General features: G+C 41.3%; 1 protein-coding gene across 2 annotated transcripts in view; it reads right to left on the bottom strand.

Annotated features, from left to right (window-relative positions):
* Window positions 1–13,496: 13,496 nt before the first annotated feature.
* The window catches only part of Ca-alpha1T (Ca[2+]-channel protein alpha[[1]] subunit T), a 110,187-nt gene continuing 100,213 nt past the window's right edge, over window positions 13,497–23,470 (bottom strand). Inside the window, exons 31-36 of one of the 2 annotated variants that reach the window (XM_076618125.1) lie at window positions 23,249–23,398; window positions 22,739–23,031; window positions 20,600–20,879; window positions 19,796–20,055; window positions 19,686–19,711; window positions 18,760–18,937 (exon numbers count right to left, since the gene is read on the bottom strand). In XM_076618125.1, coding sequence (XP_076474240.1) covers window positions 18,898–18,937; window positions 19,686–19,711; window positions 19,796–20,055; window positions 20,600–20,879; window positions 22,739–23,031; window positions 23,249–23,398 — 1,049 coding nt within the window. In that variant the 3' untranslated portion in view covers window positions 18,760–18,897. Of the gene's footprint in view, window positions 18,938–19,685; window positions 19,712–19,795; window positions 20,056–20,599; window positions 20,880–22,738; window positions 23,032–23,248; window positions 23,399–23,470 lie in introns of both variants that reach the window. The other variant, XM_076618124.1, reaches the window with a different exon arrangement.

Here is a 23,470-nt window from a genome sequence, read left to right as displayed (position 1 = left end):
ACAACATTTAAGCCATTAATTTATAACACTTAAGCAATTAATTTATAACGTCTAAACTATTAATTTATAACATTTATGCTATTAATTTATAACATTTAAGCTATTAATTTACAACATTTAAGCTATTAATTTACAACATCTAAGCCATTAATTTACAACATTTGAACTGTTATTTTATACATTTAAGCTATTAATTTATAGCATTTAAGGTATTAATTTATAACGTCAAAACTATTAATTTATAACATTTATGCTATTAATTTACAACATCTAAGCCATTAATTTACAACATTTAAGCCATTAATTTACAACATTTAAGCCATTAATTTACAACATCTAAGCCATTAATTTACAACATCTAAGTCATTAATTTACAACATTTGAACTGTTATTTTATACATTTAAGCCATTAATTTCTAACATTTAAACTATTAATTTATAACATTTAGGCCATTAATTTATATCATCTGAGCCATTAATTTAAAACATTTGAGCCATTAATCTAAAACAATTACTCCATTAATTCTTAACAGTTATACCAATAATTTGTAACCACAATCTCCCATTAATTCAAAGTAGTTATGCTCTTAATTTATAGCAGTTGTGCCATTAATCGGAAGCAATTCTACATTCAGTGATTTAAATCAATACCATCAATTCGTAGTGAGTGAATTAATGATTTATTTTGTTTTATTTTATTAACGAAACCTTTCAAGTCTCTAAAGTACTGTTTTATTTCTATATAGCATTATTTTTTAATTTTAAATACAGTATTTAATTTCTCATTTTACTATTTCGTATAAAACCAATGGTAACACAGAGTGTAATTTTAAGATGTAATTTTCCATGTCTGCTCAAAACCAAGGAAACAACACCATATTCATGGAATCAAGGAAGCAAGTGCAATTTAAAGGCAACCACATCTTATCTGTAGCTGCACACGAGTCAGAGGACATTTCAAATCATGTTGTTGCTTTGCTTCGGAGTATCAAGACCGTTAGATTATAAGTAATGTAAGAACAAATAAACTCCGGGCAAAACAATATCGCCGCTACAATGTCGGTTTATTATAAAATAATTTTACATCTCTGCTTCCAATGCTTAAAAACTGTTTATGTAAATGGGACCCGAGCGTAGTTACCTCCTCGTGGTGGGTCCCGGTAATTGGTATCGTTTCCCAAATAATAATACACCAAGTACTATTTTGAATATTAGTATTATTATTTGAGAAACGATATCAAGCTAAAAACTACTTCAATATAGTCTGGTCTTGATCATCCAAAATGGTTTTGGTGATCTAGACCGGACTAAGACCCCCCCGCGGGGGCGCCGTGGGACATCGTGGGACATCGCGGGACACCGTGGGATGCGAGCGTTTTAGCCTTAATTAATCTTAAGATAGATAGCTATGTTATGTGCATTGTAAGCTCATTCTGTACAAAGATACTTATCTATCTTGGAACGAAAAATAAAAATCTCGTCTCTCGTGATGCCCTCGCTTACCACATTGGAAAAATTGTTCCCACGATTTATCGGTTCACGGTCGCTCAGTTCTTTCAAACCGTAGCGTGACGTACTCGCTCGCGCGTATTCCGGGTACGTGCGGGTCAACGTGCACTGGGCAACTCTTTGGATTCGTAAGTCGCCCCAAGTACACCTCTGTCTTCGTGACTACTCGACGACTGCTCGTCGTTTGCCTCGAATCACGGCTGTTGTCATCGCACTGGTGATACCTGCGATTCGCAATACTGTCCGATTGGTACTTCGGTACTCGGGCAGAGACCTGCTTTTCACGTCCTCCGTAATTCTGTTCAAGTGGCGAACCCGCGGGGGTGGACCCCACTGTTCAGTTGGGGCCTTGCCTTTGTAATCCTGTTCAGCGGTCCCTCCCCGGGCCCTCACTTGCTCAGTTGGAGTGTGTTAAATTGCAGGCCTATTTGCTAGATCGCTAGTATCATCGGTAGGTGCCATCGACCGTGATAAGATCCAGACGACGTGACAGGAATCGGGCGAAGGTCAATGCTTGGGCTTTCCGCTGAACCTTAGGGTTATCCGGTGCACGGGGGTACGTCACGTAGGTTTGTTAGTTCTTTCGAGAGATCGTGATTTCGTTCGTTCCGGGCGCGCCGCGGTTTTTCTTTCACCTTCTGATTGTCGGGACTCCTTTTCTATACTAGCCCCATTTTTTTTCTTTCGTTCCAAGTTAGACAAATGTGTCTTTGATACAGAATGTTGCGGATAGGGTTGCGAATTATTGTACGATGTTTGTACTGATCGATGTAATCGGTGTATGGGAGATGAATGTTGCGTTGCGTGGGAGATAGATATGGCGTTGTGTGAGGTTTGGTTTACGTTTGTTAAGATTCATGTAAGCGCTGCGTTGGAGATATGTGTTTCGCAGTTAGGCTACGAAACAACTATTTCTTTACGCAGGCCCATGATCAAGTAGAATCAGAACTCGACATTCTTGCCAATAGGTTGAATGTCGAGACCGATGCATAATGTTAAATAACTCATGGGCGGGTCTCGTGCGTAGTCACCTCCTCGTGGTGAGACCTGGTAATTGGCATCCTTTTCCAAAAATTAATCAGTTGATTAATCTTTGGAAAACGATGCCAAGCTAAGAACTACGCAACAGTCCAGTTTGGATCACCAAAAGCCTCTAAGAGAATTTTGGATGATCTAGACTGGACTGCACCGTGGGACATCGTTGGACACCGTGGGACATCGTCGGTCCAGTGTGGGTCACCAAATGCCGCGAAAAGAATTTTGGATGATCTACACTGGACTGCAACGTGGGACATCGTCGGTCCAGTGTGGGTCACCAAATGCCGCGAAAAGAATTTTGGATGATCTACACTGGACTGCAACGTGGGACATCGTCGGTCCAGTGTGGGTCACCAAATGCCGCGAAAAGAATTTTGGATGATCTACACTGGACTGCAACGTGGGACATCGTCGGTCCAGTGTGGGTCACCAAATGCCGCGAAAAGAATTTTGGATGATCTACACTGGACTGCAACGTGGGACATCGTCGGTCCAGTGTGGGTCACCAAATGCCGCGAAAAGAATTTTGGATGATCTACACTGGACTGCAACGTGGGACATCGTCGGTCCAGTGTGGGTCACCAAATGCCGCGAAAAGAATTTTGGATGATCTACACTGGACTGCAACGTGGGACGCCGTGGGACAACGTTGGACACCGTGGAACATCGTTGGACACCGTTGGACACCGTTGGACACCGTTGGACACCGTTGGACACCGTTGGACACCGTTGGACACCGTTGGACACCGTTGGACACCGTTGGACACCGTTGGACACCGTTGGACACCGTTGGACACCGTTGGACACCGTTGGACACCGTTGGACACCGTTGGACACCGTTGGACACCGTTGGACACCGTTGGACACCGTTGGACACCGTTGGACACCGTTGAACACCGTTGGACACCGTGGGACTCCGCGGGACACCGTGGGACACCGTGGGACATCGTGGGACACCGTGGGATATGTCTTGGCTATGTCGAATCCATTCTGAGCCCATTCTGTACAATGATACTTATCTAACTTGGAACGAGATATAAAAATCTATTCTTTTTTTCCACTGAATCTTGCGGTTATTTTGTGCACAGGAGTGCATCGCGTGAGTCCATTGATTCTTTTGAAAGATCCCAATGTATAAAATCATTCTGTTATTTCAAACCAATTTTTAACGAATTATCTTATTGCTTCAAATTGAGTTATAACGTCATAAACTTGTAAATTAGTAACAGGCAGATTCAAATACATCGAAAAAAGGTTTCGCGCGCGTTTGGACAGTATTCTTTAAATATATTTAGTGGCTAACTTTTGAATTCTTGCAAATATTTTCCATTATTTAAAACACGCGACTGTAGTGTATTATTGGAATGTATATTTCGTATTCTAATAACGAAAATTCATAGTATATATTCTAATTGCGAACAATATAATTCTTGCAAACGATTGCATTGCATTCACGTTATTCATGAGCATTTGTTTGCTATCGAAAAATATCTCACAATTTTTAAATAAATAATATTTTTCAAACTTGTTCCAATTTCTTAATAATAATTTTTAAGCGTAAAAAATAGCAGTATTTTCTAAATAAACGTTCGATAGGAAAAAGAAGAAAATTGTCGAAACGACGTTTCGCTTCTTTCTCCCCCCCCCCCATCCGCCCTTAAACAACCACCATTTCCACCACTTCCACCACTGGACTTTACACGGTTCCTGCCTAATGTTAGTCTCCCTGATGATATTCGCTCGGATACCGCAGCATCCAGGGTAACGTCCTCTGTTTCTCCGCATCGAACGGTGAGTCGCATGCATTTTTGTTCCTCCGGTCACTCAATCATGTCGTAGGATGAAAGGTCCGAATCGGCACGGGTGACCGGTTGTATTACGTAGAATTTTGTTGCGAGCATAGTGACCGCGGGTATTTTTATACCCGTGAGTAGTAACGTTCTTTTTTTAAATTTATTAGTTTAGGATAGGTCTTCTTGCACAGCGCGATTATAATAATTAGTTTAAATACATACACTTGAGAATATATTCGTGTTATTTATAAGCATGCATGTTAACATTCCGTATGAATATTTGCAAATGGCAAATATATACACGAATATACTTGTTTGACATAAATATACTTGTTCTTAAGCAATGAATTAATCGTGACAATATTAAGTCACGTTCGTTTATTTCATTTCGGTTAGAATTTAAAATATGAGTCAAAATTCATTTTTTCCCGTACAAGAATGTGTGAAATTTTACGTGCAAGAAGACACTTCGCGACAGGCAGATTTTTGAATCAAAGCAATAATTTTGAACACTGCTTCTGCACTTTCGAGTATATGCTTTGATAAAGAGATCGCCTGAGAATATTTCTTTCTTAGTAATATATTTAGAGTCAATTATTCCATTTGATCGAGTCTCAGTCTTTTTCAATTAACGCTACCTTTTTTGCAATATTAAAGTTTTGTTCTGATTTATTAAATTAATAAAGTAGAGTTACTTAGTTACTATTAAATTAATAAAGTAGATTTAATCAGAAACGAAGTAGTAAAATATAAAATCAAAGAACGTTAGTCCGTTAAATAAAAATTACACAAACTAATCATTTCTTTTAGATCAGGATTTTCAGGTTTAACCCTTTCCGTGCCCATTGTCAGGATCTCATTCACGTGCCCAGGTGCTACTTGAATGAGAGAAAGACACTGGGCACGATGATCTAGAATTAAGTAATGTAATAATTTCTCAGCGACTGACGATGCGTTAGTGTATCGTGCACGACGTATTTTCCACATTATGTGTGTGTGTGTTGTTAGGCCGTGGAATTGCGTCGCTTTTTCTCATTCGTTAAAACTTCGAATATTAAAAATATCGAGACATATATCGATTTAATTTACGTCTCATTACAATCACAATTTCTGATAATATCATCCACGCGGTTAAGTGTAACCACGCTTTTAATATTGCCGTAAATTACAATTACAATTCCAAGTTTACTTACATTTATTTTAACGATATCATTTCCTCAGACGTGTTTTATCACGTCTTACGCAATGGTCACTAGCCTTCGTCAGTCGATTTCAGGAAAACGGTACGTACCTTAGAGTGTGCATGGTGTGTGTTAAGCTCGGGTGTCGGAGGCGTCCCGGGACGTCCTCTCTAGTGTAGGACCTTTGCGCCCGAGCGTTTGTGTGAGAACCGTGGAGCGAGTGTGTTGGTGTGCCTGTTTTGCCATTTTTAAATATAGCGCTAGGTAGGATAGGTAGTATACTTTCTGGTATGTCTGTTAATTATAAGTAGGTAGGGCCGGGCAGGTTGGCACAGTCTCTGGTCGGGTAGGCGCGTTTTCGTGTGACCAACCTGTTTCTGGAAATCTAATTTGAAAAATCGACGGTGAAACTGGCACGAGTAGAGCATGCACTCGTCTCTGGTTTTGCCTTTCGATTTTTCGAATTTCGCGGTCGCGGTCGCGAATGGGTCGAAACGAACGTTTATTGCTCGAGCACGCACATGCGAGTGGGCAACGATCACTGCTGTGATCGTTGGTCAGTCCATGTGCACTTCAATCAGCTTCCGCGGTTTATATTTTTATTTTACCTTGGTAAGTTTTTTTTTTTGTTTGCGATTTAGAAGTCTCGAGCTTAGATTTAAGTTTCAGCGGGCATTGCGCTCGAAGAAAGAAGAGGCTATAAGCCGAAGAGGCCCGGCAAACTGCCACTCAAGAGGGCAACTACTAATGGCTGCCCATCCTCTGGGTCATCCAGAGCATGGGAAGTCATTCTTGTTACTACTTTGTCACTATGCTCGATTTTAGTATTTTTAGTAGTAGTAGTAGTAGTAGTTTTTTCTTTTTTGACCGATGTATATATCGGTCCATCGTCCCATTGGGCAAATCGCGATTTTTCTTATTAGTGTTGCGATAAATTGATTACGGATTGTATTAGAGTTACGAGATAACATCGCGGCTTTTCATTAGTGTGGCGAGAAAATGATTACGGTTTGAATTAGAGTTGCGATAAAATGACAATCGCGTTTGTTTTCGAGTTGCGAATTACGATATCGCGATTGTCTTTTGCAAATTTTATTATGAATTTTTTGAATTCCTTATAGAACTATACATATCAGAATTTATCCTATTTTCTATTGTTTAAAATTAGATTGTAAAAGAATTAGTTTTCAATTAATTTTATAGTATTGTAAGTAGCAATACCAGAATATTTAAAGTAACTTTTTCATATAGCAAATAGTAATTTTCATTAAATTCACTTTAAGAGTTAGCGTTGCGATAATGAATGATCGCGTCTTCTTAAGTAGAGTTGCGTTTACAAAATGCCCAAACCCTCCGACTGTATTTGTCGGACACTGTTCCTGGATCACACGTACAGTTACAAGAGCTGTACAAGTGTGATCGTTCATCGGCAACCTCCTAAATGGTTGCACTTCGATCTCTCGCTATTAGTGTTGCGTATTGCTTAAAAACGAGTGCATAGATTTATATTATTAGCGTTGCGTATCAAATTTCGGGTATTTTCAGAATTTCTTTCTTTTTTTTTAATGGTAGATTAATTGATATTGCAGATATAACAAAGCACTCGTCGTGTTTGATTTTGAGAATTTTCTGCTTCATAAATATTAGTAGTAAATTAGCGTTGCGAAACAAGAATATTCAGTTCCACTCTCGGCTTGTTGATCGGGTTTATATAGAGTGGAACACGATCGAATTTTAGTAGCCCTTCTGGCTACTGCTATGCTTCTTTTTCAGCCCCTTATTAATGCGCCCCTTATTACTACGTTTATTACTGAAAATACTGCTATAAGACATATTCTTAAAAGTTAAAAGATAAGGCAGGTGATTTTATAATAATCGGGGTTTCCCTCATCTTAGTTATTCCAAATGAACTTTTCAATTTTTAATTCAGATTAAATTCAATTACTTAAAATACTTGTTTTCAACGTAACCCTAGTTTCGATTAAAAAGATACAAATGATTCTCTATATCTGCTAAACTTTAATCAATAGTAATTTGATCTATAATTAACCATTATTAGTAGTTTATTGTTCATGTATAAAATGTTCTCGTTTTAAAGATACCTGTTTCTTTCATATACCAAATCAAGTAAATGAGTTTGTTTCAAATTTATCCATTTGCAGAAAGTACATTTCCATTACATATATGAAGATTTCATAGCATATTAAATATGTATGCTAGATACCCAAATGATTTTTCTTCCATTGTCTGATTGTTCAGGCTTCTACCCGTTTCCCCATTGTTAAAAGAAGCATATTCCGGTAACGTTGGAGTATATAACTTTCCGATATCTTCATAAGTTTAGTACAACTAGTCGTATCTCTCTTTTGCAAGACTCTAAATTGCATATGCAGTGTCAATAGTTTCATTTCCATTCCTTCGTTCCAAGTTAGATAAATGTATCATTGTTACCGAATGTTGCCAGTACGGTTGCGAATTATAGTACAATGTTTGTACTGATGGATGTAATCGTTTTCGCAGATTAATCAGTTGCTTAACTTTTGGAAAACCACTATATCGATAAGTACAAACATTGCACAATAATTCGATACCAAGCTAAGAACCACGCTATTACAGTCCAGTTTGGATTACGAAAAGCCACGAAGAGAATTTTGGATAATCTAAACTGGACTGCAACGTGGGACGCCGTTGGACACCGTGGGACGCCGTTGGACACCGTGGGACGCCGTTGGACACCGTGGGACGCCGTTGGACACCGTGGGACGCCGTTGGACACCGTGGGACGCCGTTGGACACCGTGGGACGCCGTTGGACGCCGTTGGACATCGTTGGACACCGTTGGACACCGTTGGACACCGTTGGACACCGTTGGACGACGTTGGACGACGTTGGACGACGTTGGACGACGTTGGACGACGTTGGACGACGTTGGACGACGTTGGACGACGTTGGACGCCGTTGGACATCGTTGGACGCCGTTGGACATCGTTGGACACCGTTGGACACCGTTGGACACCGTTGGACAACGTTGGACAACGTTGGACATCGTTGGACACCGTTGGACACCGTTGGACAACGTTGGACGCCGATGGACAACGTTGGACGCCGATGGACACCGTTGGACACCGTTGGACACCGTTGGAGAACATTGGACGCCGTGGGACGCCGTGGGACATCGTGGGACATCGTGGGACATCGTGGGACGTCGTGGGATGCGTACGTTTTTGTCTTAATTAATCGTAAGGTAGATACATATGTCAAGTGCATTGTGAGCTCATTCTGTACAGCGACATTTATCCACCTTAGAACGAAAAAAAGAAAAATCTCGTCTCCCTTCACTCGCTTACCTCACAGTACTTATTGCACTCGCGATTTATCGGTTCGCGATCACTCAGTTCTTTCAAACCGTAGCGTGACGTACTCGCTCGCGCGTATTCCGCGTACGTGCGGGTCAACGTGCACTGGACAACTCCTTGGATTCGTAAGTCGCCCCAAGGAAACCTCTGTCTTGGTGACTGCTCGACGACTGCTCGACGTTCGCATCGGATCGCGGGAGTTGTCGTCGCGCCGGTGATGCTTGCGAATCTGTTGGGGATTCAGTCGTGGATCCGCAGTCCTGTCCGATTGGTACTTTGGTACTCGGTCAGGGACCTGCAATTTCACGTCCTCCGTAATTCTGTTCGGCCCCGCGGGACTGGACCCCACTGTTCAGTTGAGGTCAATGCCTTCGTAATCCTGTTCAGCGGTCCCTCCCCGTGAGTGGACCCCACTGTTCAGTTGAGGCCTCTTGCCTTCGTAATCCTGATCAGCGGTCCATCCCCGGGTTCCACATGTTCAGTTGGAGTGTGTTAAGTTGCTGGCCTATGTGCTGGATCCACGGCTGAATTACCCGTGGATCACTAGCATCATCGGTCGGCGCCATCGACCGCGACTCGTGTAAGTTTCGAACGGCGAAACAGGAATCGAGTTACGGTCAATTCTTGGGCTTTCCGCTGAACCTCGGGGTTATCTCGTGTACGGGGGTACGTCGTGTAGGTTTGTTAGTTCTTTCGAGAGATCGCGATCTCGTTCGTTTCGGGCGCGCCGCGATTTTTTCCTTTATCATCTGATTCATCGGGCATTTTCTTGTTTACCCATTTTTAAGGGATACTTATTTAGATCACGTTAGAGTTTATAACTTTTCAGTATCTTCAATATCGTACAGTGTCGCAAAAATAGAACGATAACTAGTTTAGTACAGCGACTCGTATGCCCCTTCTGCGAGACACGAAATGGTATATACAGTGTCAGTAGCTACATTTTCTTCCTTTCATTCCAAGTTAGATAAATGTGTGTTTGATACCGAATGATGCCAGTAGGGATGCGAATTATTGTACGATATTTGTACTGATCGATGTAATCGTTGTGTGGGAGATGGATGTTGCGTTACGTAGGCTTTGTTCTACGTTTGTAAAGATTCATGTAAGCGCTGCGTTGGAGATATGTGTTTCGCAGTTAGGCTACGAAACAACTATCTCTTTACGCAGGCCCATGATCAAGTAGAGTCAGAACTCGACATTCTTGCCAATAGGTTGAATGTCGAGACCGATGCATAATGTTAAATAACTCATGGGCGGGTCTCGTGCGTAGTCACCTCCTCGTGGTGAGACCTGGTAATTGGCATCCTTTTTCAAAAATTAATCAGTTGATTAATCTTTGGAAAACGATGCCAAGCTAAGAACTACGCACCAGTCCAGTTTGGATCACCAAAAGCCTCAAAGAGAATTTTGTTCAAACTAATTGATAGTCGAAAACTAGTATTAAAGAAGTGTGAATTTAGTCTTAGTTTGCAGAAACTATTGAAATGATAAAAATGGATATCGTATTGAATAGGCAAAACAATATCGCCGCTACAGTATCGCTTTATTATAAAATAATTTTACATCTCTGCTTCCAATGCTTAAAAACTCTTTATGTAAATGGGACCCGAGCGTAGTTACCTCCTCGTGGTGGGTCCCGGTAATTGGTATCGTTTCCTAAATAATAATACACCAAGTACTATTTTGAATATTAGTATTATTATTTGAGAAACGATATCAAGCTAAAAACTACTTCAATATAGTCTGGTCTTGATCATCCAAAATAGTTTTGGTGATCTAGACCGGACTAAGACCCCCCCGCGGGGGCGCCGTGGGACATCGTGGGACATCGCGGGACACCGTGGGATGCGAGCGTTTTAGCCTTAATTAATCTTAAGATAGATACCTATGTTATGTGCATTGTAAGCTCATTCTGTACAAAGATACTTATCTATCTTGGAACGAAAAATAAAAATCTCGTCTCTCGTGATGCCCTCGCTTACCACATTGGAAAAATTGTTCCCACGATTTATCGGTTTACGATCGCTCAGTTCTTTCAAACCGTAGCGTGACGTACTCGCTCGCGCGTATTCCGGGTACGTGCGGGTCAACGTGCACTGGGCAACTCTTTGGATTCGTAAGTCGCCCCAAGTACACCTCTGTCTTCGTGACTACTCGACGACTGCTCGTCGTTTGCCTCGAATCACGGCTGTTGTCATCGCACTGGTGATACCTGCGATTCGCAATACTGTCCGATTGGTACTTCGGTACTCGGGCAGAGACCTGCTTTTCACGTCCTCCGTAATTCTGTTCAAGTGGCGAACCCGCGGGGGTGGACCCCACTGTTCAGTTGGGGCCTTGCCTTTGTAATCCTGTTCAGCGGTCCCTCCCCGGGCCCTCACTTGCTCAGTTGGAGTGTGTTAAATTGCAGGCCTATTTGCTAGATCGCTAGTATCATCGGTAGGTGCCATCGACCGTGATAAGATCCAGACGACGTGACAGGAATCGGGCGAAGGTCAATGCTTGGGCTTTCCGCTGAACCTTAGGGTTATCCGGTGCACGGGGGTACGTCATGTAGGTTTGTTAGTTCTTTCGAGAGATCGTGATTTCGTTCGTTACGGGCGCGCCGCGGTTTTTCTTTCACCGTCTGATTGTTGGGGCTCCTTTTCCGTAGTAGCCCCATATTGTTTATTTCGTTCCAAGTTAGACAAATGTGTCTTTGATACCGAATGCGGCCGGTAGGGTTGCGAATTATTGTACGGATCGATGTAATCGTTGTGTGGGAGATAGATGGTGTGTTATGTATGTTGGTTTACGTTTGTTAAGATTCATGTAAGCGCTGCGTTGGAGATATGTGTTTCGCAGTTAGACTACGAAACAACTATTTCTTTACGCAGGCCCATGATCAAGTAGAATCAGAACTCGACATTCTTGCCAATAGGTTGAATGTCGAGACCGATGCATAATGTTGAATAACTCATGGGCGGGTCTCGTGCGTAGTCACCTCCTCGTGGTGAGACCTGGTAATTGGCATCGTTTTCCAAAAATTAATCAGTTGATTAATCTTTGGAAAACGATACCAAGCTAAGAACTACGCACCAGTCCATTTTGGGTCATCAAAAGCCGTGAAAAGAATTTTGGATAATCTAGACTGGACTGCACCGTGGGACACCGTTAGACACCGTTGGACACCGTTGGACACCGTTGGACACCGTTGGACACCGTTGGACACCGTTGGACACCGTTGGACACCGTTGGACACCGTTGGACACCGTTGGACACCGTTGGACACCGTTGGACACCGTTGGACACCGTTGGACACCGTTGGACACCGTTGGACACCGTTGGACACCGTTGGACACCGTTGGACACCGTTGGTCACCGTTGGACACCGTTGGTCACCGTTGGACACCGTGGGACACCGTGGGACACCGTGGGACACCATGGGACACCGTTGTACACCGTGTGATATGTCTTGACTATGTGGAATCGATCTTGAGCCCATTCTGTACAATGATACTTATCTGACTTGGAACGAGATATAAAAATCTATTCTTCTTTTTCACTGAATCTTGTGGTTATTTTGTGCACAGGAGTGCGTCGCGTAAGTCTATTGATTCTTTTGAAAGATCCCGATGTTTGAAATTATTGTCTTATTTCAAGTGAATTTTTAACGTATTATCTTATTGTTTCTAATTGAGTTATAACGTCATAAACTTGCAACTTAGTAACAGTTGGATTCAAATACCTCGAAACAAGGTTTCGCGCGCGTTTGTGCAGTATTCTTTAAGTATATTTAGTGGCGAACTTTTGAATTCTTGCAAATATTTTCCAATATTTATAACACGCGACTATAGTGTATTAGTGGAATGTGTATTTCGTATTCTAATAACGAAAATTCACAGTATATATTCGAATTGCGAACAGTATAATTCTTGCAAACGATTGCATTGCATTCACGGTATTCGTAAGCATTTGTTCGCTATCGAGAAATGTCTCACAATTTTCAACTAAATAATATTTTTCAATCCCGGGCAATCAGTATTCTTTGATATATAATTACCAATTGTATCACTATACAGTAAACTAATTACCTGTATAACTGGTATAATTATTAATTATATGGAAAGTAATATGAGCTAATTGGCTGCGATCCTAACTAGGTGTTCGTATCAATATATGTATGGTATATGGTATAGTCATAAAATATGAATAAGAATGGAGTATTTTAAAATTAAATAACTCCATCCAAACTTCTTATGGATTTCTATGAGTAAGCAGGTTTAATGTTCAATCTACCATTTTTTTTGCAAAATGTCGCGAGGGTTGTTTACATCTCCAAATATCATGATCTTCTTGCGCATTGGTCAAGCTCTACGACTTTTACGAGGTAAACTATCACCCATGTGTGTCTTTCGGTGTGAGAATCATTGCGCTCCGTTGTTTAGGCTGACCTTCTTTCGTTCGTGTAAGGAGGTTTGCTCGCGTGCAGGCACTTGAATTTCCTTATACCTGTAGTCGAACACCCTGTATATATCTTTCTTCTCCATTACGCAAAATTAAGCTCAAGAAATCCAAAGCGTTCACTAAATTAAAAACAAAATGGAAGGGAAAGTAATAAATAAAAAGTCATGAAGTCAATTCAACGTAATCGTCATTCAATTTATTACATTTGTACATATTTAGTCTTGTTCTACGCTTCTATCGTCGTGTTCCTCCATTCTCTCGCACATTCGTACTCACGCATTCAACCTTTCTCTCCACCTCTCTCCCATACTCTCATTTTCTCTCTCTTCCCTTTCCTAATTTTTCCCTTTTTTCTTTCGAAATTCGATCGAACATTCACGTGGCTAGACTTCTCCCCGAAAAAAATTCACGTATACGCACATGTACGCATCAGGCAGACAAAAAGGACGCTTCTCGGCGGTCGTATGGACCATGCCTGGTACGTTACTGTTGTAATTAAAATAGCACGATACATTTGAGGGCGGCTAGCCATTCTTCGTTTTATTTCTTCTTGTTTTTCTTTTTTCTTTATTTTACATTTTCTCTTTTTCCCTCAACCGTCTTCTTCCTTATTCCCCCTGGCTTTCATCGCGTTTCTTTCTTATCCTTCCTCCTCCATTATTGTTCTTCTTTCGCTTCTTTATATCTGTTTCTTTCTTCTCTTTTTTTTTGTAATTTTTTCTCTCTTTTATTTCTTTTTTGTTACTTTTCATTTATTCCTTTTTTTTTTCTTAAATAGACGATTACGCACTGCCTCGTTCAGGGGCGAAGAACAGACTCGAGAGGCACGCGGCAACAAGTACACTGAATAACACGTTTAATAACTCTGATGTACGTGCGCGTGCACGATTTCATCTCTTGTACTTATTATTCACGTAACTATATATATATATATACGTATATGTGTTCACGTATGTATGTACGCATATATGTATATACTCTTCATTTTGTTAATTTTATTCGTTTATATTTTTCTTCCATTTCTCCCACTTTTTATTTTCCACTTTCCTTCTGCTTCCCTTTCTTCTTCTTCTCTTTCGTCTTCGTCGGATTCTCTCGCGGATAGAAATTGTTCCATCGCCATGTTGCGCACATACGTAAGTAGATTCGCCTTTTCTCCTCTGTTTCACTCATCTTTTCAGTTCTCTTTTACATCTTCTAAACTCTTCGCTTGCTTTTTACTGTCTGTTTCGCTAAACAAATACACGTGCAACTGAACGGCGAATTCTCGCGCGCTGTCGCACGATTCATCCCGTGGCTAGAGTAAACTATAATTCGGAGGTCAGTCGTCTAACGCTATCGAGCTATCGAAACTCGGTCGTGGTGCCAGAGAGACGCGCGTTATACGTTAATCATGTACGTGTATCGTGTATATATATATACACACGCATTTATATATGTATATATATGTATATTATACGGATACATTATAATCTAGGAGTTCTGATTAAAAGGTCCAAGGAAGTCCGATACGCTACCATTACGAATAGTTTCACCTCGACGAACAGCTTGACTCTACATTTCCGTGACACGTTCTTTCTCCTTTCCTTCGTTTCTTCGTTATCGATTGATGAATCGCGTCGATCCCTCCCTGTCCCATAAATTCGTCAGAAATTTCTTCGCTCGTTTAACGTAACAATTTCGAATGGATAATCGCAACAACCAGAACATTAGAGCGGAGATGCCTCGTTTTTACGTAAATCGTAAGAGTAGAATAGGCGTGATTGCGCGTACAAGATTTGCATTAGACCTTTTAAACGGAGTAAGTTTCGACTATGAACAGTCCATACCACTACGTAGTTTCGTTTACTACTGGGATCGTACGATAGATCGATCGATGAGGAAAGAGTCGGCCGAAATCTATCCGCCATCGTACGTTTCGCTAACGATTGTCACTCTCGTCGGACGATTAACGATTAACAGGTAATTGAAACGAATTGATCACCCCCGCAGCGATTATTAATTAACAGCTGTCTCGATTTAACAGGTTCAACGAGTTACACGAAGAGACTATTATTATTTATAGCGTTGGTAATAGTTCGTTACGCCTATGATTATCGAACGATCGAAGTAACACGCGAGGCAGCTGATAATCGATCACGTTGGAACCGAAGGTTGGTTCTTTCGTTCGATCGATCGATCGATCGTTCGGTTCAGTCGCGTGACTATCGTTTTTTTCTTTTTTCATATTCTTTTTTTTTCTTTTTTTCTTTTAAAAAGCAACGTGGCGCACAGCGCTCGTTAACGTTTTAGCAACCTATGAAACTTCGAGTCAACGAAGAGAAATCACCAATTGCCTTTGATCGTTCGAAGCGCGGGCACCACCACCGCACGAAGGTTCGTCAACGTCCGTCAACGTTAGAAGGCATAGAATTTTTTTACTTTATACTTGCACTCTTCTTTTACTTTTATTTAATTACTCCTTCTTTTTCTTCTTCTTAATTTTTTTTTTCTTTTGCTATTTTTTCATCGTTTCTAATTTGTTGAATTTATCCCCGACAATCGTTAAATATTACCGCACGCGGTAGTATCAAAATAAACCACACCGAGTGTATAGTATAGAATATTCGTAAGTGTATGTATGTACAGTAGAGTTTCTTCTATCGTATTTATATATTTGCGTTTATTATATTTGTTTTTTTATTTTTTCTTTTATTCCTCGCTTCAAACCATAGTTCCGCGCTCGTCCCCGTTTTACGTTCCTTTCATTTTATTTTTATCAAAAAGTCGCACTACCGTCGTTTCGTATTTTCTTGTTTCTTTAATTGTTGCTTTATCTTTGTTCCTCGCTCTCTGCTTGTCGTCCTGCTGTATTCGCTCCCTCCATTTACTCTTGTAGCGCTCTTTTGTTCTCTCTCTCTCTCTCTCTCACACTCTCTCTCTCTCTCTCTCTCTCTATTTTTTTATATAGGAAATACACTACGATTAAAGTATATCACAGATGTTAACGAGAAGAACGTTCTAGAACGCGAGAAAGAAACGAAGAGAAGGAAACGAAGAGAATACTTGACTCATCGTCAGTCGCCGCAGGATTTATTCGGAAGTACACGGCAGCTGGTGTCGTCATAGCTTTCCACGCGAACCCGTCCAAGTTAATACCAATTGACATAGAGATTATAGATTGTACGAGTTTCAATTTGTATTAAAGATTATCACAACGTCGGAGTTAGTCTTAAGTTCCTAATCGTATTTACCTCGAGCTCCGAGCTAATCGTCCAGTTTGCTTCTTTTGTTTCGTTATATAGAGTTAGCGTGAAAGAGGTGACAAAAATACCAGTATAATCGACTAAACTATGAACTGGCCGTTTATTACTTTAGCCAATCGTAACAATATTTATTCGGCCTCCCCATTCTTCCCCCGTTTCGACCACGCACCACCTTGGTTCTGAGAATATTTAATCACGAAGCTCTTAACGTCTATTGTTAATACACGAGATTCTTTTGTTCCGTTTGTTCTTCCTGTCTCTCCGCAGCTAAAATCTCCGTCCCGCGATAAGACTACGCTACTTTTTATTCTGTTCTCCTAATTTCTTTTATAGTCCGAAACTGTTTTTTTTTTTTTTTTATCTAGATTTTCTGGCACTTCGGTAATGACCATTCGCGTTCGTGCTCTTCTTCATTTTCCCTCATTGTGTTTTCCGTACCTTCGGTTTGGCACCTTTCTGTTTCTCCGTCGAGAGCTACCCACGATCCGCCGCGGCTCTCGAAACATTCCTGCGAACGACACGCGTTATTTATTCGACGAGCTGGAGAAAAAGGAAAGGCGAGAAAGTGTGGTCCGATTAATTGCAATTGTCGCGTAGACTCGACAAATTTGTTTTTTTCCTTTTTTTCTTTTTTACCTAACGACTACATAAATTCTCTAATTATTGACGCAGAACTACATCGTTCTTCATCCTACCAATTCCTACGGATCGACTTCCACGGTGTATTTTTTAACGGAACGTAAGATCAGTTCCGCTGGCAATAATAGATTGTCATAGGTTTTTCATTTCTTTTTTTTTTTTCATTTCTTCTGATTTTCTTTTTCTTTTTTTTTTTTTTTTTTTCTTTGGTTGCCCTCGCTTGTCGTTTGCACGCGCGTTCAGCCGTTCGCTAACGCGCACACGCGATCTCTCATTCACGTCATCCCTTCGAACTATTTCATTTTGCGCGCTGAAAACACACAATTGTTCTATCCGTGATCGAACACGTTCTCCCGTACCTTCGATTCCCATTGATCTTCGCTTTCGGTTACACGCTCGACCAACAGCGAATCCGTTTCCCTGCCCAGAAAACGCCATCCATCCACCCTTCCGATGTTCCCGATCTTCCCTAAACCTCCTGCTCCCTATCTTTGGCAAGTTCACGGCGGCAAAGTTACTAGAATATAACGACTATATTGTCATGCACTACAGTCTTTCTTAGAGCCCAAACATTGAACCCTCGCAGAACCCTCCATGGTACTTTGCCGTGGATACCATGGTCGGCTAGCAGTTGCATAGAAATCTATACTGTTTCTCGGTAGAACCGATTACTTTTGCTTTTTGTTTCCTCTTTTTTTTTTTTTTTTTTGTATTTTTTCCTTTTTTCTTTTTAGAATCCGTTTCTCTAAATTTCAGATAGGAGTGTAGATCGCGCGAAGACCATTCGATCTTGAACTTTAAGAACGATCCGAGGGTGCTCTATCGAATCTCTCGGACCTCCCCTTCGTTTCTTCCGTTACGTCGGTTCCATCGTGGATCGCGGTGACGGACGAAACGGACGTCGACCCGTCCGGCGTCTCCTCGCTGGATTTCCTCGTGTGATGGCTGTTGCTGCTCGTCGAGTCGGTATCGTCCACGTATATGCGAACGTCCGAGCCAATGGTCGTGCAAACCGCTTCCGGTATATTTACCACGGCAATTCCGTTCCTGCTACCGCTTCCATTAGCGCCACCGCTTCCGGTTCCGCTTGCACTCGCGCTTGCACTCGTGCTCGCACTCGCGCTTGCACTCGCGCTTCCGCTCGTGCTCACGCTCGTGCTTGCCATCATGCTGTCGCTCATGTTACCGATCGATATCGGCGACACCTCCTCCGATCGTTGCTCGGTGACGTATACGTAGCTGCCCGTACGAATCGACGGAGGGTATTGGTCACCAACACCGGCCGCCATTCCCAGGGAATTTCCGCACTTGAGCTTGGACGGTCTCCTTTCGTTAATTATCGACTGCACGTCAAGATCGTCCGTCGGTGGAGCAGATACCCGTCGCTCGTTTTTCGTTTTCTTGGAATCGTCCAATTTGTTGCTACCCTTCGATGCACCGTTTTCCGTGTAATCGTTCGACACGCTCGGCGTTCTGGATGGGGCGTTGCTTGCGGTACCGACGCTCACGTTCGTGTCCGACTGTGACTGCGTGTCGCTCGATGGCCTGCGACTCAACGTTGCCTTGGACGGGTAAATAGTGGCCGTTGGCAAAAGATAACGTTCGCTGCTTAGTTTAGGACAGGCTAGCGTGGTTACCGAGCCGGCCGGTGACACCGGGGAAGAACTCGTTGGAGGTTTGATCACGCTCAACAAACACTTGTTCTCTTGTCCGTTGCTGCTGGTCGCCTGCCAACGTAAATTAGCATATATTAATTGGTGAGAAATCACGATGGTTAGTTGCTTCGTGAATAGCGAAGGAAATGTGCCAGAGAGAGTTTTTGAAATTCTCTTTGAGATGTAGGATTCTTTGTGGAGGTGAATGATGATTTTTCTTTTCTTTCTTATTTTCTTTTTCCTTTTTTTTTTTTTTTTTTGTGAGGAGTTTGCGAGGACACTGAAAGGAGTTTAAAAGTAAAAAGTAAAGTATTAAATGAAACGATAGACACTGTGTTTAACGATAAAATAATTAGCGTGGCAAATGAGTTTGTATTTGACGCCTCGATGTGCACGGTAATTGAAAATTTGTATAGAACGATAAACACATTACTATGCGTGTACTATACGGTTGAAATAGTATTACGCAGGCTATCGAGAAGTCGCATTGATCAACTCCATCGATCGAGAAGCAAAAGGGATGACGTTGCAAAGGCTGTCTTTTCACATTCATCTCGGAATTTTCTATTGTTTATGTCATCTGTATTGTTTGTGTAATGAACAGACTCGCGCGAGTACGTAATTTGTTTTCTAAAAATGAAACTTTGATCGTCTACTTATGTAAGAAAGATGAGAAATTGGTAAAAAATAGAGTTGATCAGTTTGGCTTCTGGGAAGCATCTCGTACGTGCTCGGAACGCAAAAGCATAGAACAACAAACGGGTCATCAGGTGCTATTTTCTTTTTACTTTATCGATTTATCTGCAAACTGAAAACTTACTTGTAACTGTTAACAAAATTGCCTACCTAAGGGAAATAAAATTATAATCCCGATGAAAACTAATCATGCTTAGAATTTGTCGTTCGTAGAGAAAATAAAAATAATTTTACCTGTAACCTTAGACACTGCGCGTGGGTGGGTTCTCGGCTTACTGCAATGTAATTGCATTGAGGAATAATTCGAGGCACGCTTAGATTGCTCAGTGGCTTCTCGAAAACTTCGGCGACTTCAAAATGCATCGGCAGTAAGGATCTCCTCTGGTTATGCCCCGAGTGAAACGTTTGTCGACGCTTCGATTTGAACATGGACGGTCTTGAACTGGAACGATGATACGAATTGCGCCGCGACAACGTGGCGAAAATCGTTCCGTCTATAAAACGTAGAAATTGCGATATCTTTTAGATTATTCGTTAAAAAAAAAAAAAGTCGCATATTATCGTGCACCTTAAAATTTCCTGATAAACGTAAAAGCATAAAATACTTTTAGCCTATTACGTCTTATTTCGTAATAAGGAAATTTCTTATGAAAAGTATATATGGAAAAGTATTTTAAAAACGAATACAAGTTTTCATCGTTGAAAAAAGATACCCAAAATTACAAAAATACATTGCCAGTGCTTTAAACAGATCGATATAAAATTTCCTAAAATATTAGAATTTAGTATCTAATATCGAGATGTAACGCTACAGATGGCAATCAAATAATATTTTAATAATCAAAGAATGAATTAGATTTAATAACGACTGGTGAATAAAATAGATTACCACGAATCGTACGCAAGTTTGAAATATCGTTTTGCCTAATGCAAAATGAAAAATTGAAAGATTCGTTACGCGATTCGTCGATTGAGCTGGCTTTGCCACATCTATCCATAATTTACATTCAGTTGTCGAATATTTTACTGTGCACGTACCGCCTTCGTCTTCCTCCCGTGGTGGATTGTAAATAAAATTCGCAGGCAAGGAACGAACTTTGGCAAGACCAGGTCTTCTCTTAATAAGAATCTTCTCGTTCGTCACTAAAATAGACTCGCGTTCTCTAAAGTCGTCGTCCTCCTCGATGCCACCATCGTCTCCTCTTCCTCGTTTCACCGTTTCCTCGTCTTCCTCTTCTTCCTCTACCTCCAACAGCTCTTCCTGCTCCGCGGCCAATTCCCTCTCCAGCTGAGTTTCCATGTCAAGCTCGTCTTCCATCTGAGAAATAGATTTTAGATTTTAAGTCGATTCTCTTTCAATTTTATTACATTTTAACGCGATAGATATACATTTTCAACACCGAATCGTTCTATTTCACAATCTGTTTAACCATGTTCAGGGAAAGACGCGTTTGCGGTGTAACTTTTCAACGAAAATCTTGTCCCGATTAGCCACGAATCGGTCGAATTCGCTGTCTCGATTAAGACAATATAGATATTTAGATAGAATCCGACACAAGGTTTTAAAGTTTAAATGTAACTTTATATTTCACAAAGAATAACTTGGAACACTCGGTGCACGGATGAAAGTTAAACGTGAGCGAAGCGATGCCGTTTCACTGTGTCTCTGACTGAGTACGACTGAAGTATGGACGATGCGCGTGGTAAAAATGAAAACTCCAGGTAGAACATGGGGCAAGCGAATTCGTCGATTGCAATTTCCAGCTAATTGGTAATTGATATAGAAGCAAGTATGCAAAGTGTGAACTGACCGTCCCCACTAACGGTTACTGGAAGGTACGGAACGCACCCTCGAGCGAAGCATAGGGAAATGTTAGAGATTGTGTTGCAAGATTTAACCGTTAGGTTAATAAACCCAAGAAGCGCTTTGAGTTAAAAAGCGCATCGTAAAACTATGGGACTAGGCAGAAAGCCTAATAAGCTTTATGGATGGCATATGGAATAAGTGTCAGTAAAAATTCGTTTTCGACACAGGATTAATGGCTCCTTGGAGTTTGTTAATGGTCCGAGCGAATGTTAAGGACAGCGTAGATAGGGAAATACAACTGAAAACAGATATATTATTATGATTATGATATAGATTATTATGATATTATTGATATTATTATTATTATTATTATTATGATTATTATGATATAGATTATTATGGATGAACAAATGGACGAGTGTACGAAGAGTGGGTCGCGTTACAGAACACATTCAACGCACTATAATTATTAATTATACTTGTCGGAGACGAAAGGACACCGGGGCCTTCCCCTGGAACTTTGGGAAAATCCGTAAAATCGTAATTAAAGTTGTAATTAAACAATTTGCCGCAATTCTGCCCAATTGTACTTGTTTGCTATTATCTGTGGTAATAAACTTGGCCTCAAGGCGACCATCAGCCGTCGAACGTAGCCGCGGTCAACGGGACGGGCGCTCCGTCTAACAAAGGTGCGGAGCGATGTTATGACCATCATTAAAGGAAATACCCACAGAGGTACCCGACAGTAAAACATGCCAACTGTTCCTTCGGACAATGAATACCTGATGTCGAGGCACGTACACAGTACAAGTCTGATTAGCCCGAGGACCCGCTATAAAACCTGGGTTTTTCGGCAATTAAGATTTGTGCAAACGAACAGGTAGCTTTTGTCTCGAATCGACCAATCGACAGCGACGTTGATCCGAGGATCTCGCGTACTTAGACACCCCACCATAGTTGGCCTCGGTAGCGTCATTGGGACGAAAATTCATTCTTTCTCGAGATCTGATCGGCGAAGGGAGTAGCGCCTTACGATGAGCGAGTAGTACACGTTTGAGTTAGAGCAAGTATATCTATCCTCCCGTTGACCGTGGATTCGTTATCGAACCTAAGACCATTATCACTAGTGTCGCGAGTGCCTAATCGCCGCTGTTGATTGTCGAATCGGTAGTGTTGATACTCGTAGTATCAGGCCGTATCTTCGTTACAACACAACGCTGGCCAACTCCAAGGGAGGTCTATCAAACGCCCACAACCCTGTTCCTGACTCTTCTCCGACATACTAATTCGTATAATTTAGGTACAAAGAATTAGACATTTCATTCATGGAAATAGAACATCGATTAAGAGTTTAATCGATTAATTCTCACCTGTTTGTGACTTTCTTCGAGGTGTTTCATGAGCACGGCGACGACGACGTTGACAAGAACGAATTGTGCCATCAGCACGAAAATTACAAAAAATATCGGGGCTATAATGGTGCTCACGCAACAATTCTTCACGCAGTCCGCTGCTTCGTCGCAGTCGTCCCTCAGGGTGTCCTTCATGATACCGTTCCAATTGTCACCGGTGGCTACGCGAAAAAGCGTTAGAAACGCCATACCAAAATTACTGAAATGAGCATGCTCCCCGAGACCCTGGCAAGGCATGTCGTCGTTACATTCTGCAATAATTAACATATATCGTGGACTAAATTCCTACAGGAGCTGGTAGCAAACGGTATTATAATATAAAATATACAACGTGGACAGCAGGGGACAGAGATTGTAACAGAACTGGGAAAACGATTGTACGCGAAAGAATAAGTAAAGAGAGGTAGGTAAGTTGGTTTTAAAGAAAATCGTTGTTTGAAAAATTCTCTGTGATAATTTAGCGCTTACCTAATCGGCCAAATAGTTCTACACCAAGAGCTGCGAAGATGAAAAAGAGCAGAAAAAATAGTAATCCTAGATTTCCAACTTGCGGTAACGCCTGCATTACCGTGTCTAAAAGGGCGCGTATTCCTTTTGCCATTTTCAGCAACTTCAAAACTACAAAAATCGTTCCAATCGTTAGCCGATCCCCTTCGTTGTCCTCTTGTTTTCTTTTCTTTTTTTTTTTTT

This window comes from Bombus vancouverensis, chromosome 4, assembly GCF_051014615.1.
Source record: "Bombus vancouverensis nearcticus chromosome 4, iyBomVanc1_principal, whole genome shotgun sequence".
NCBI classification, from domain to species: Eukaryota; Metazoa; Arthropoda; class Insecta; order Hymenoptera; family Apidae; genus Bombus; species Bombus vancouverensis.
This window is presented reverse-complemented; position numbering and strand designations above follow the sequence as displayed.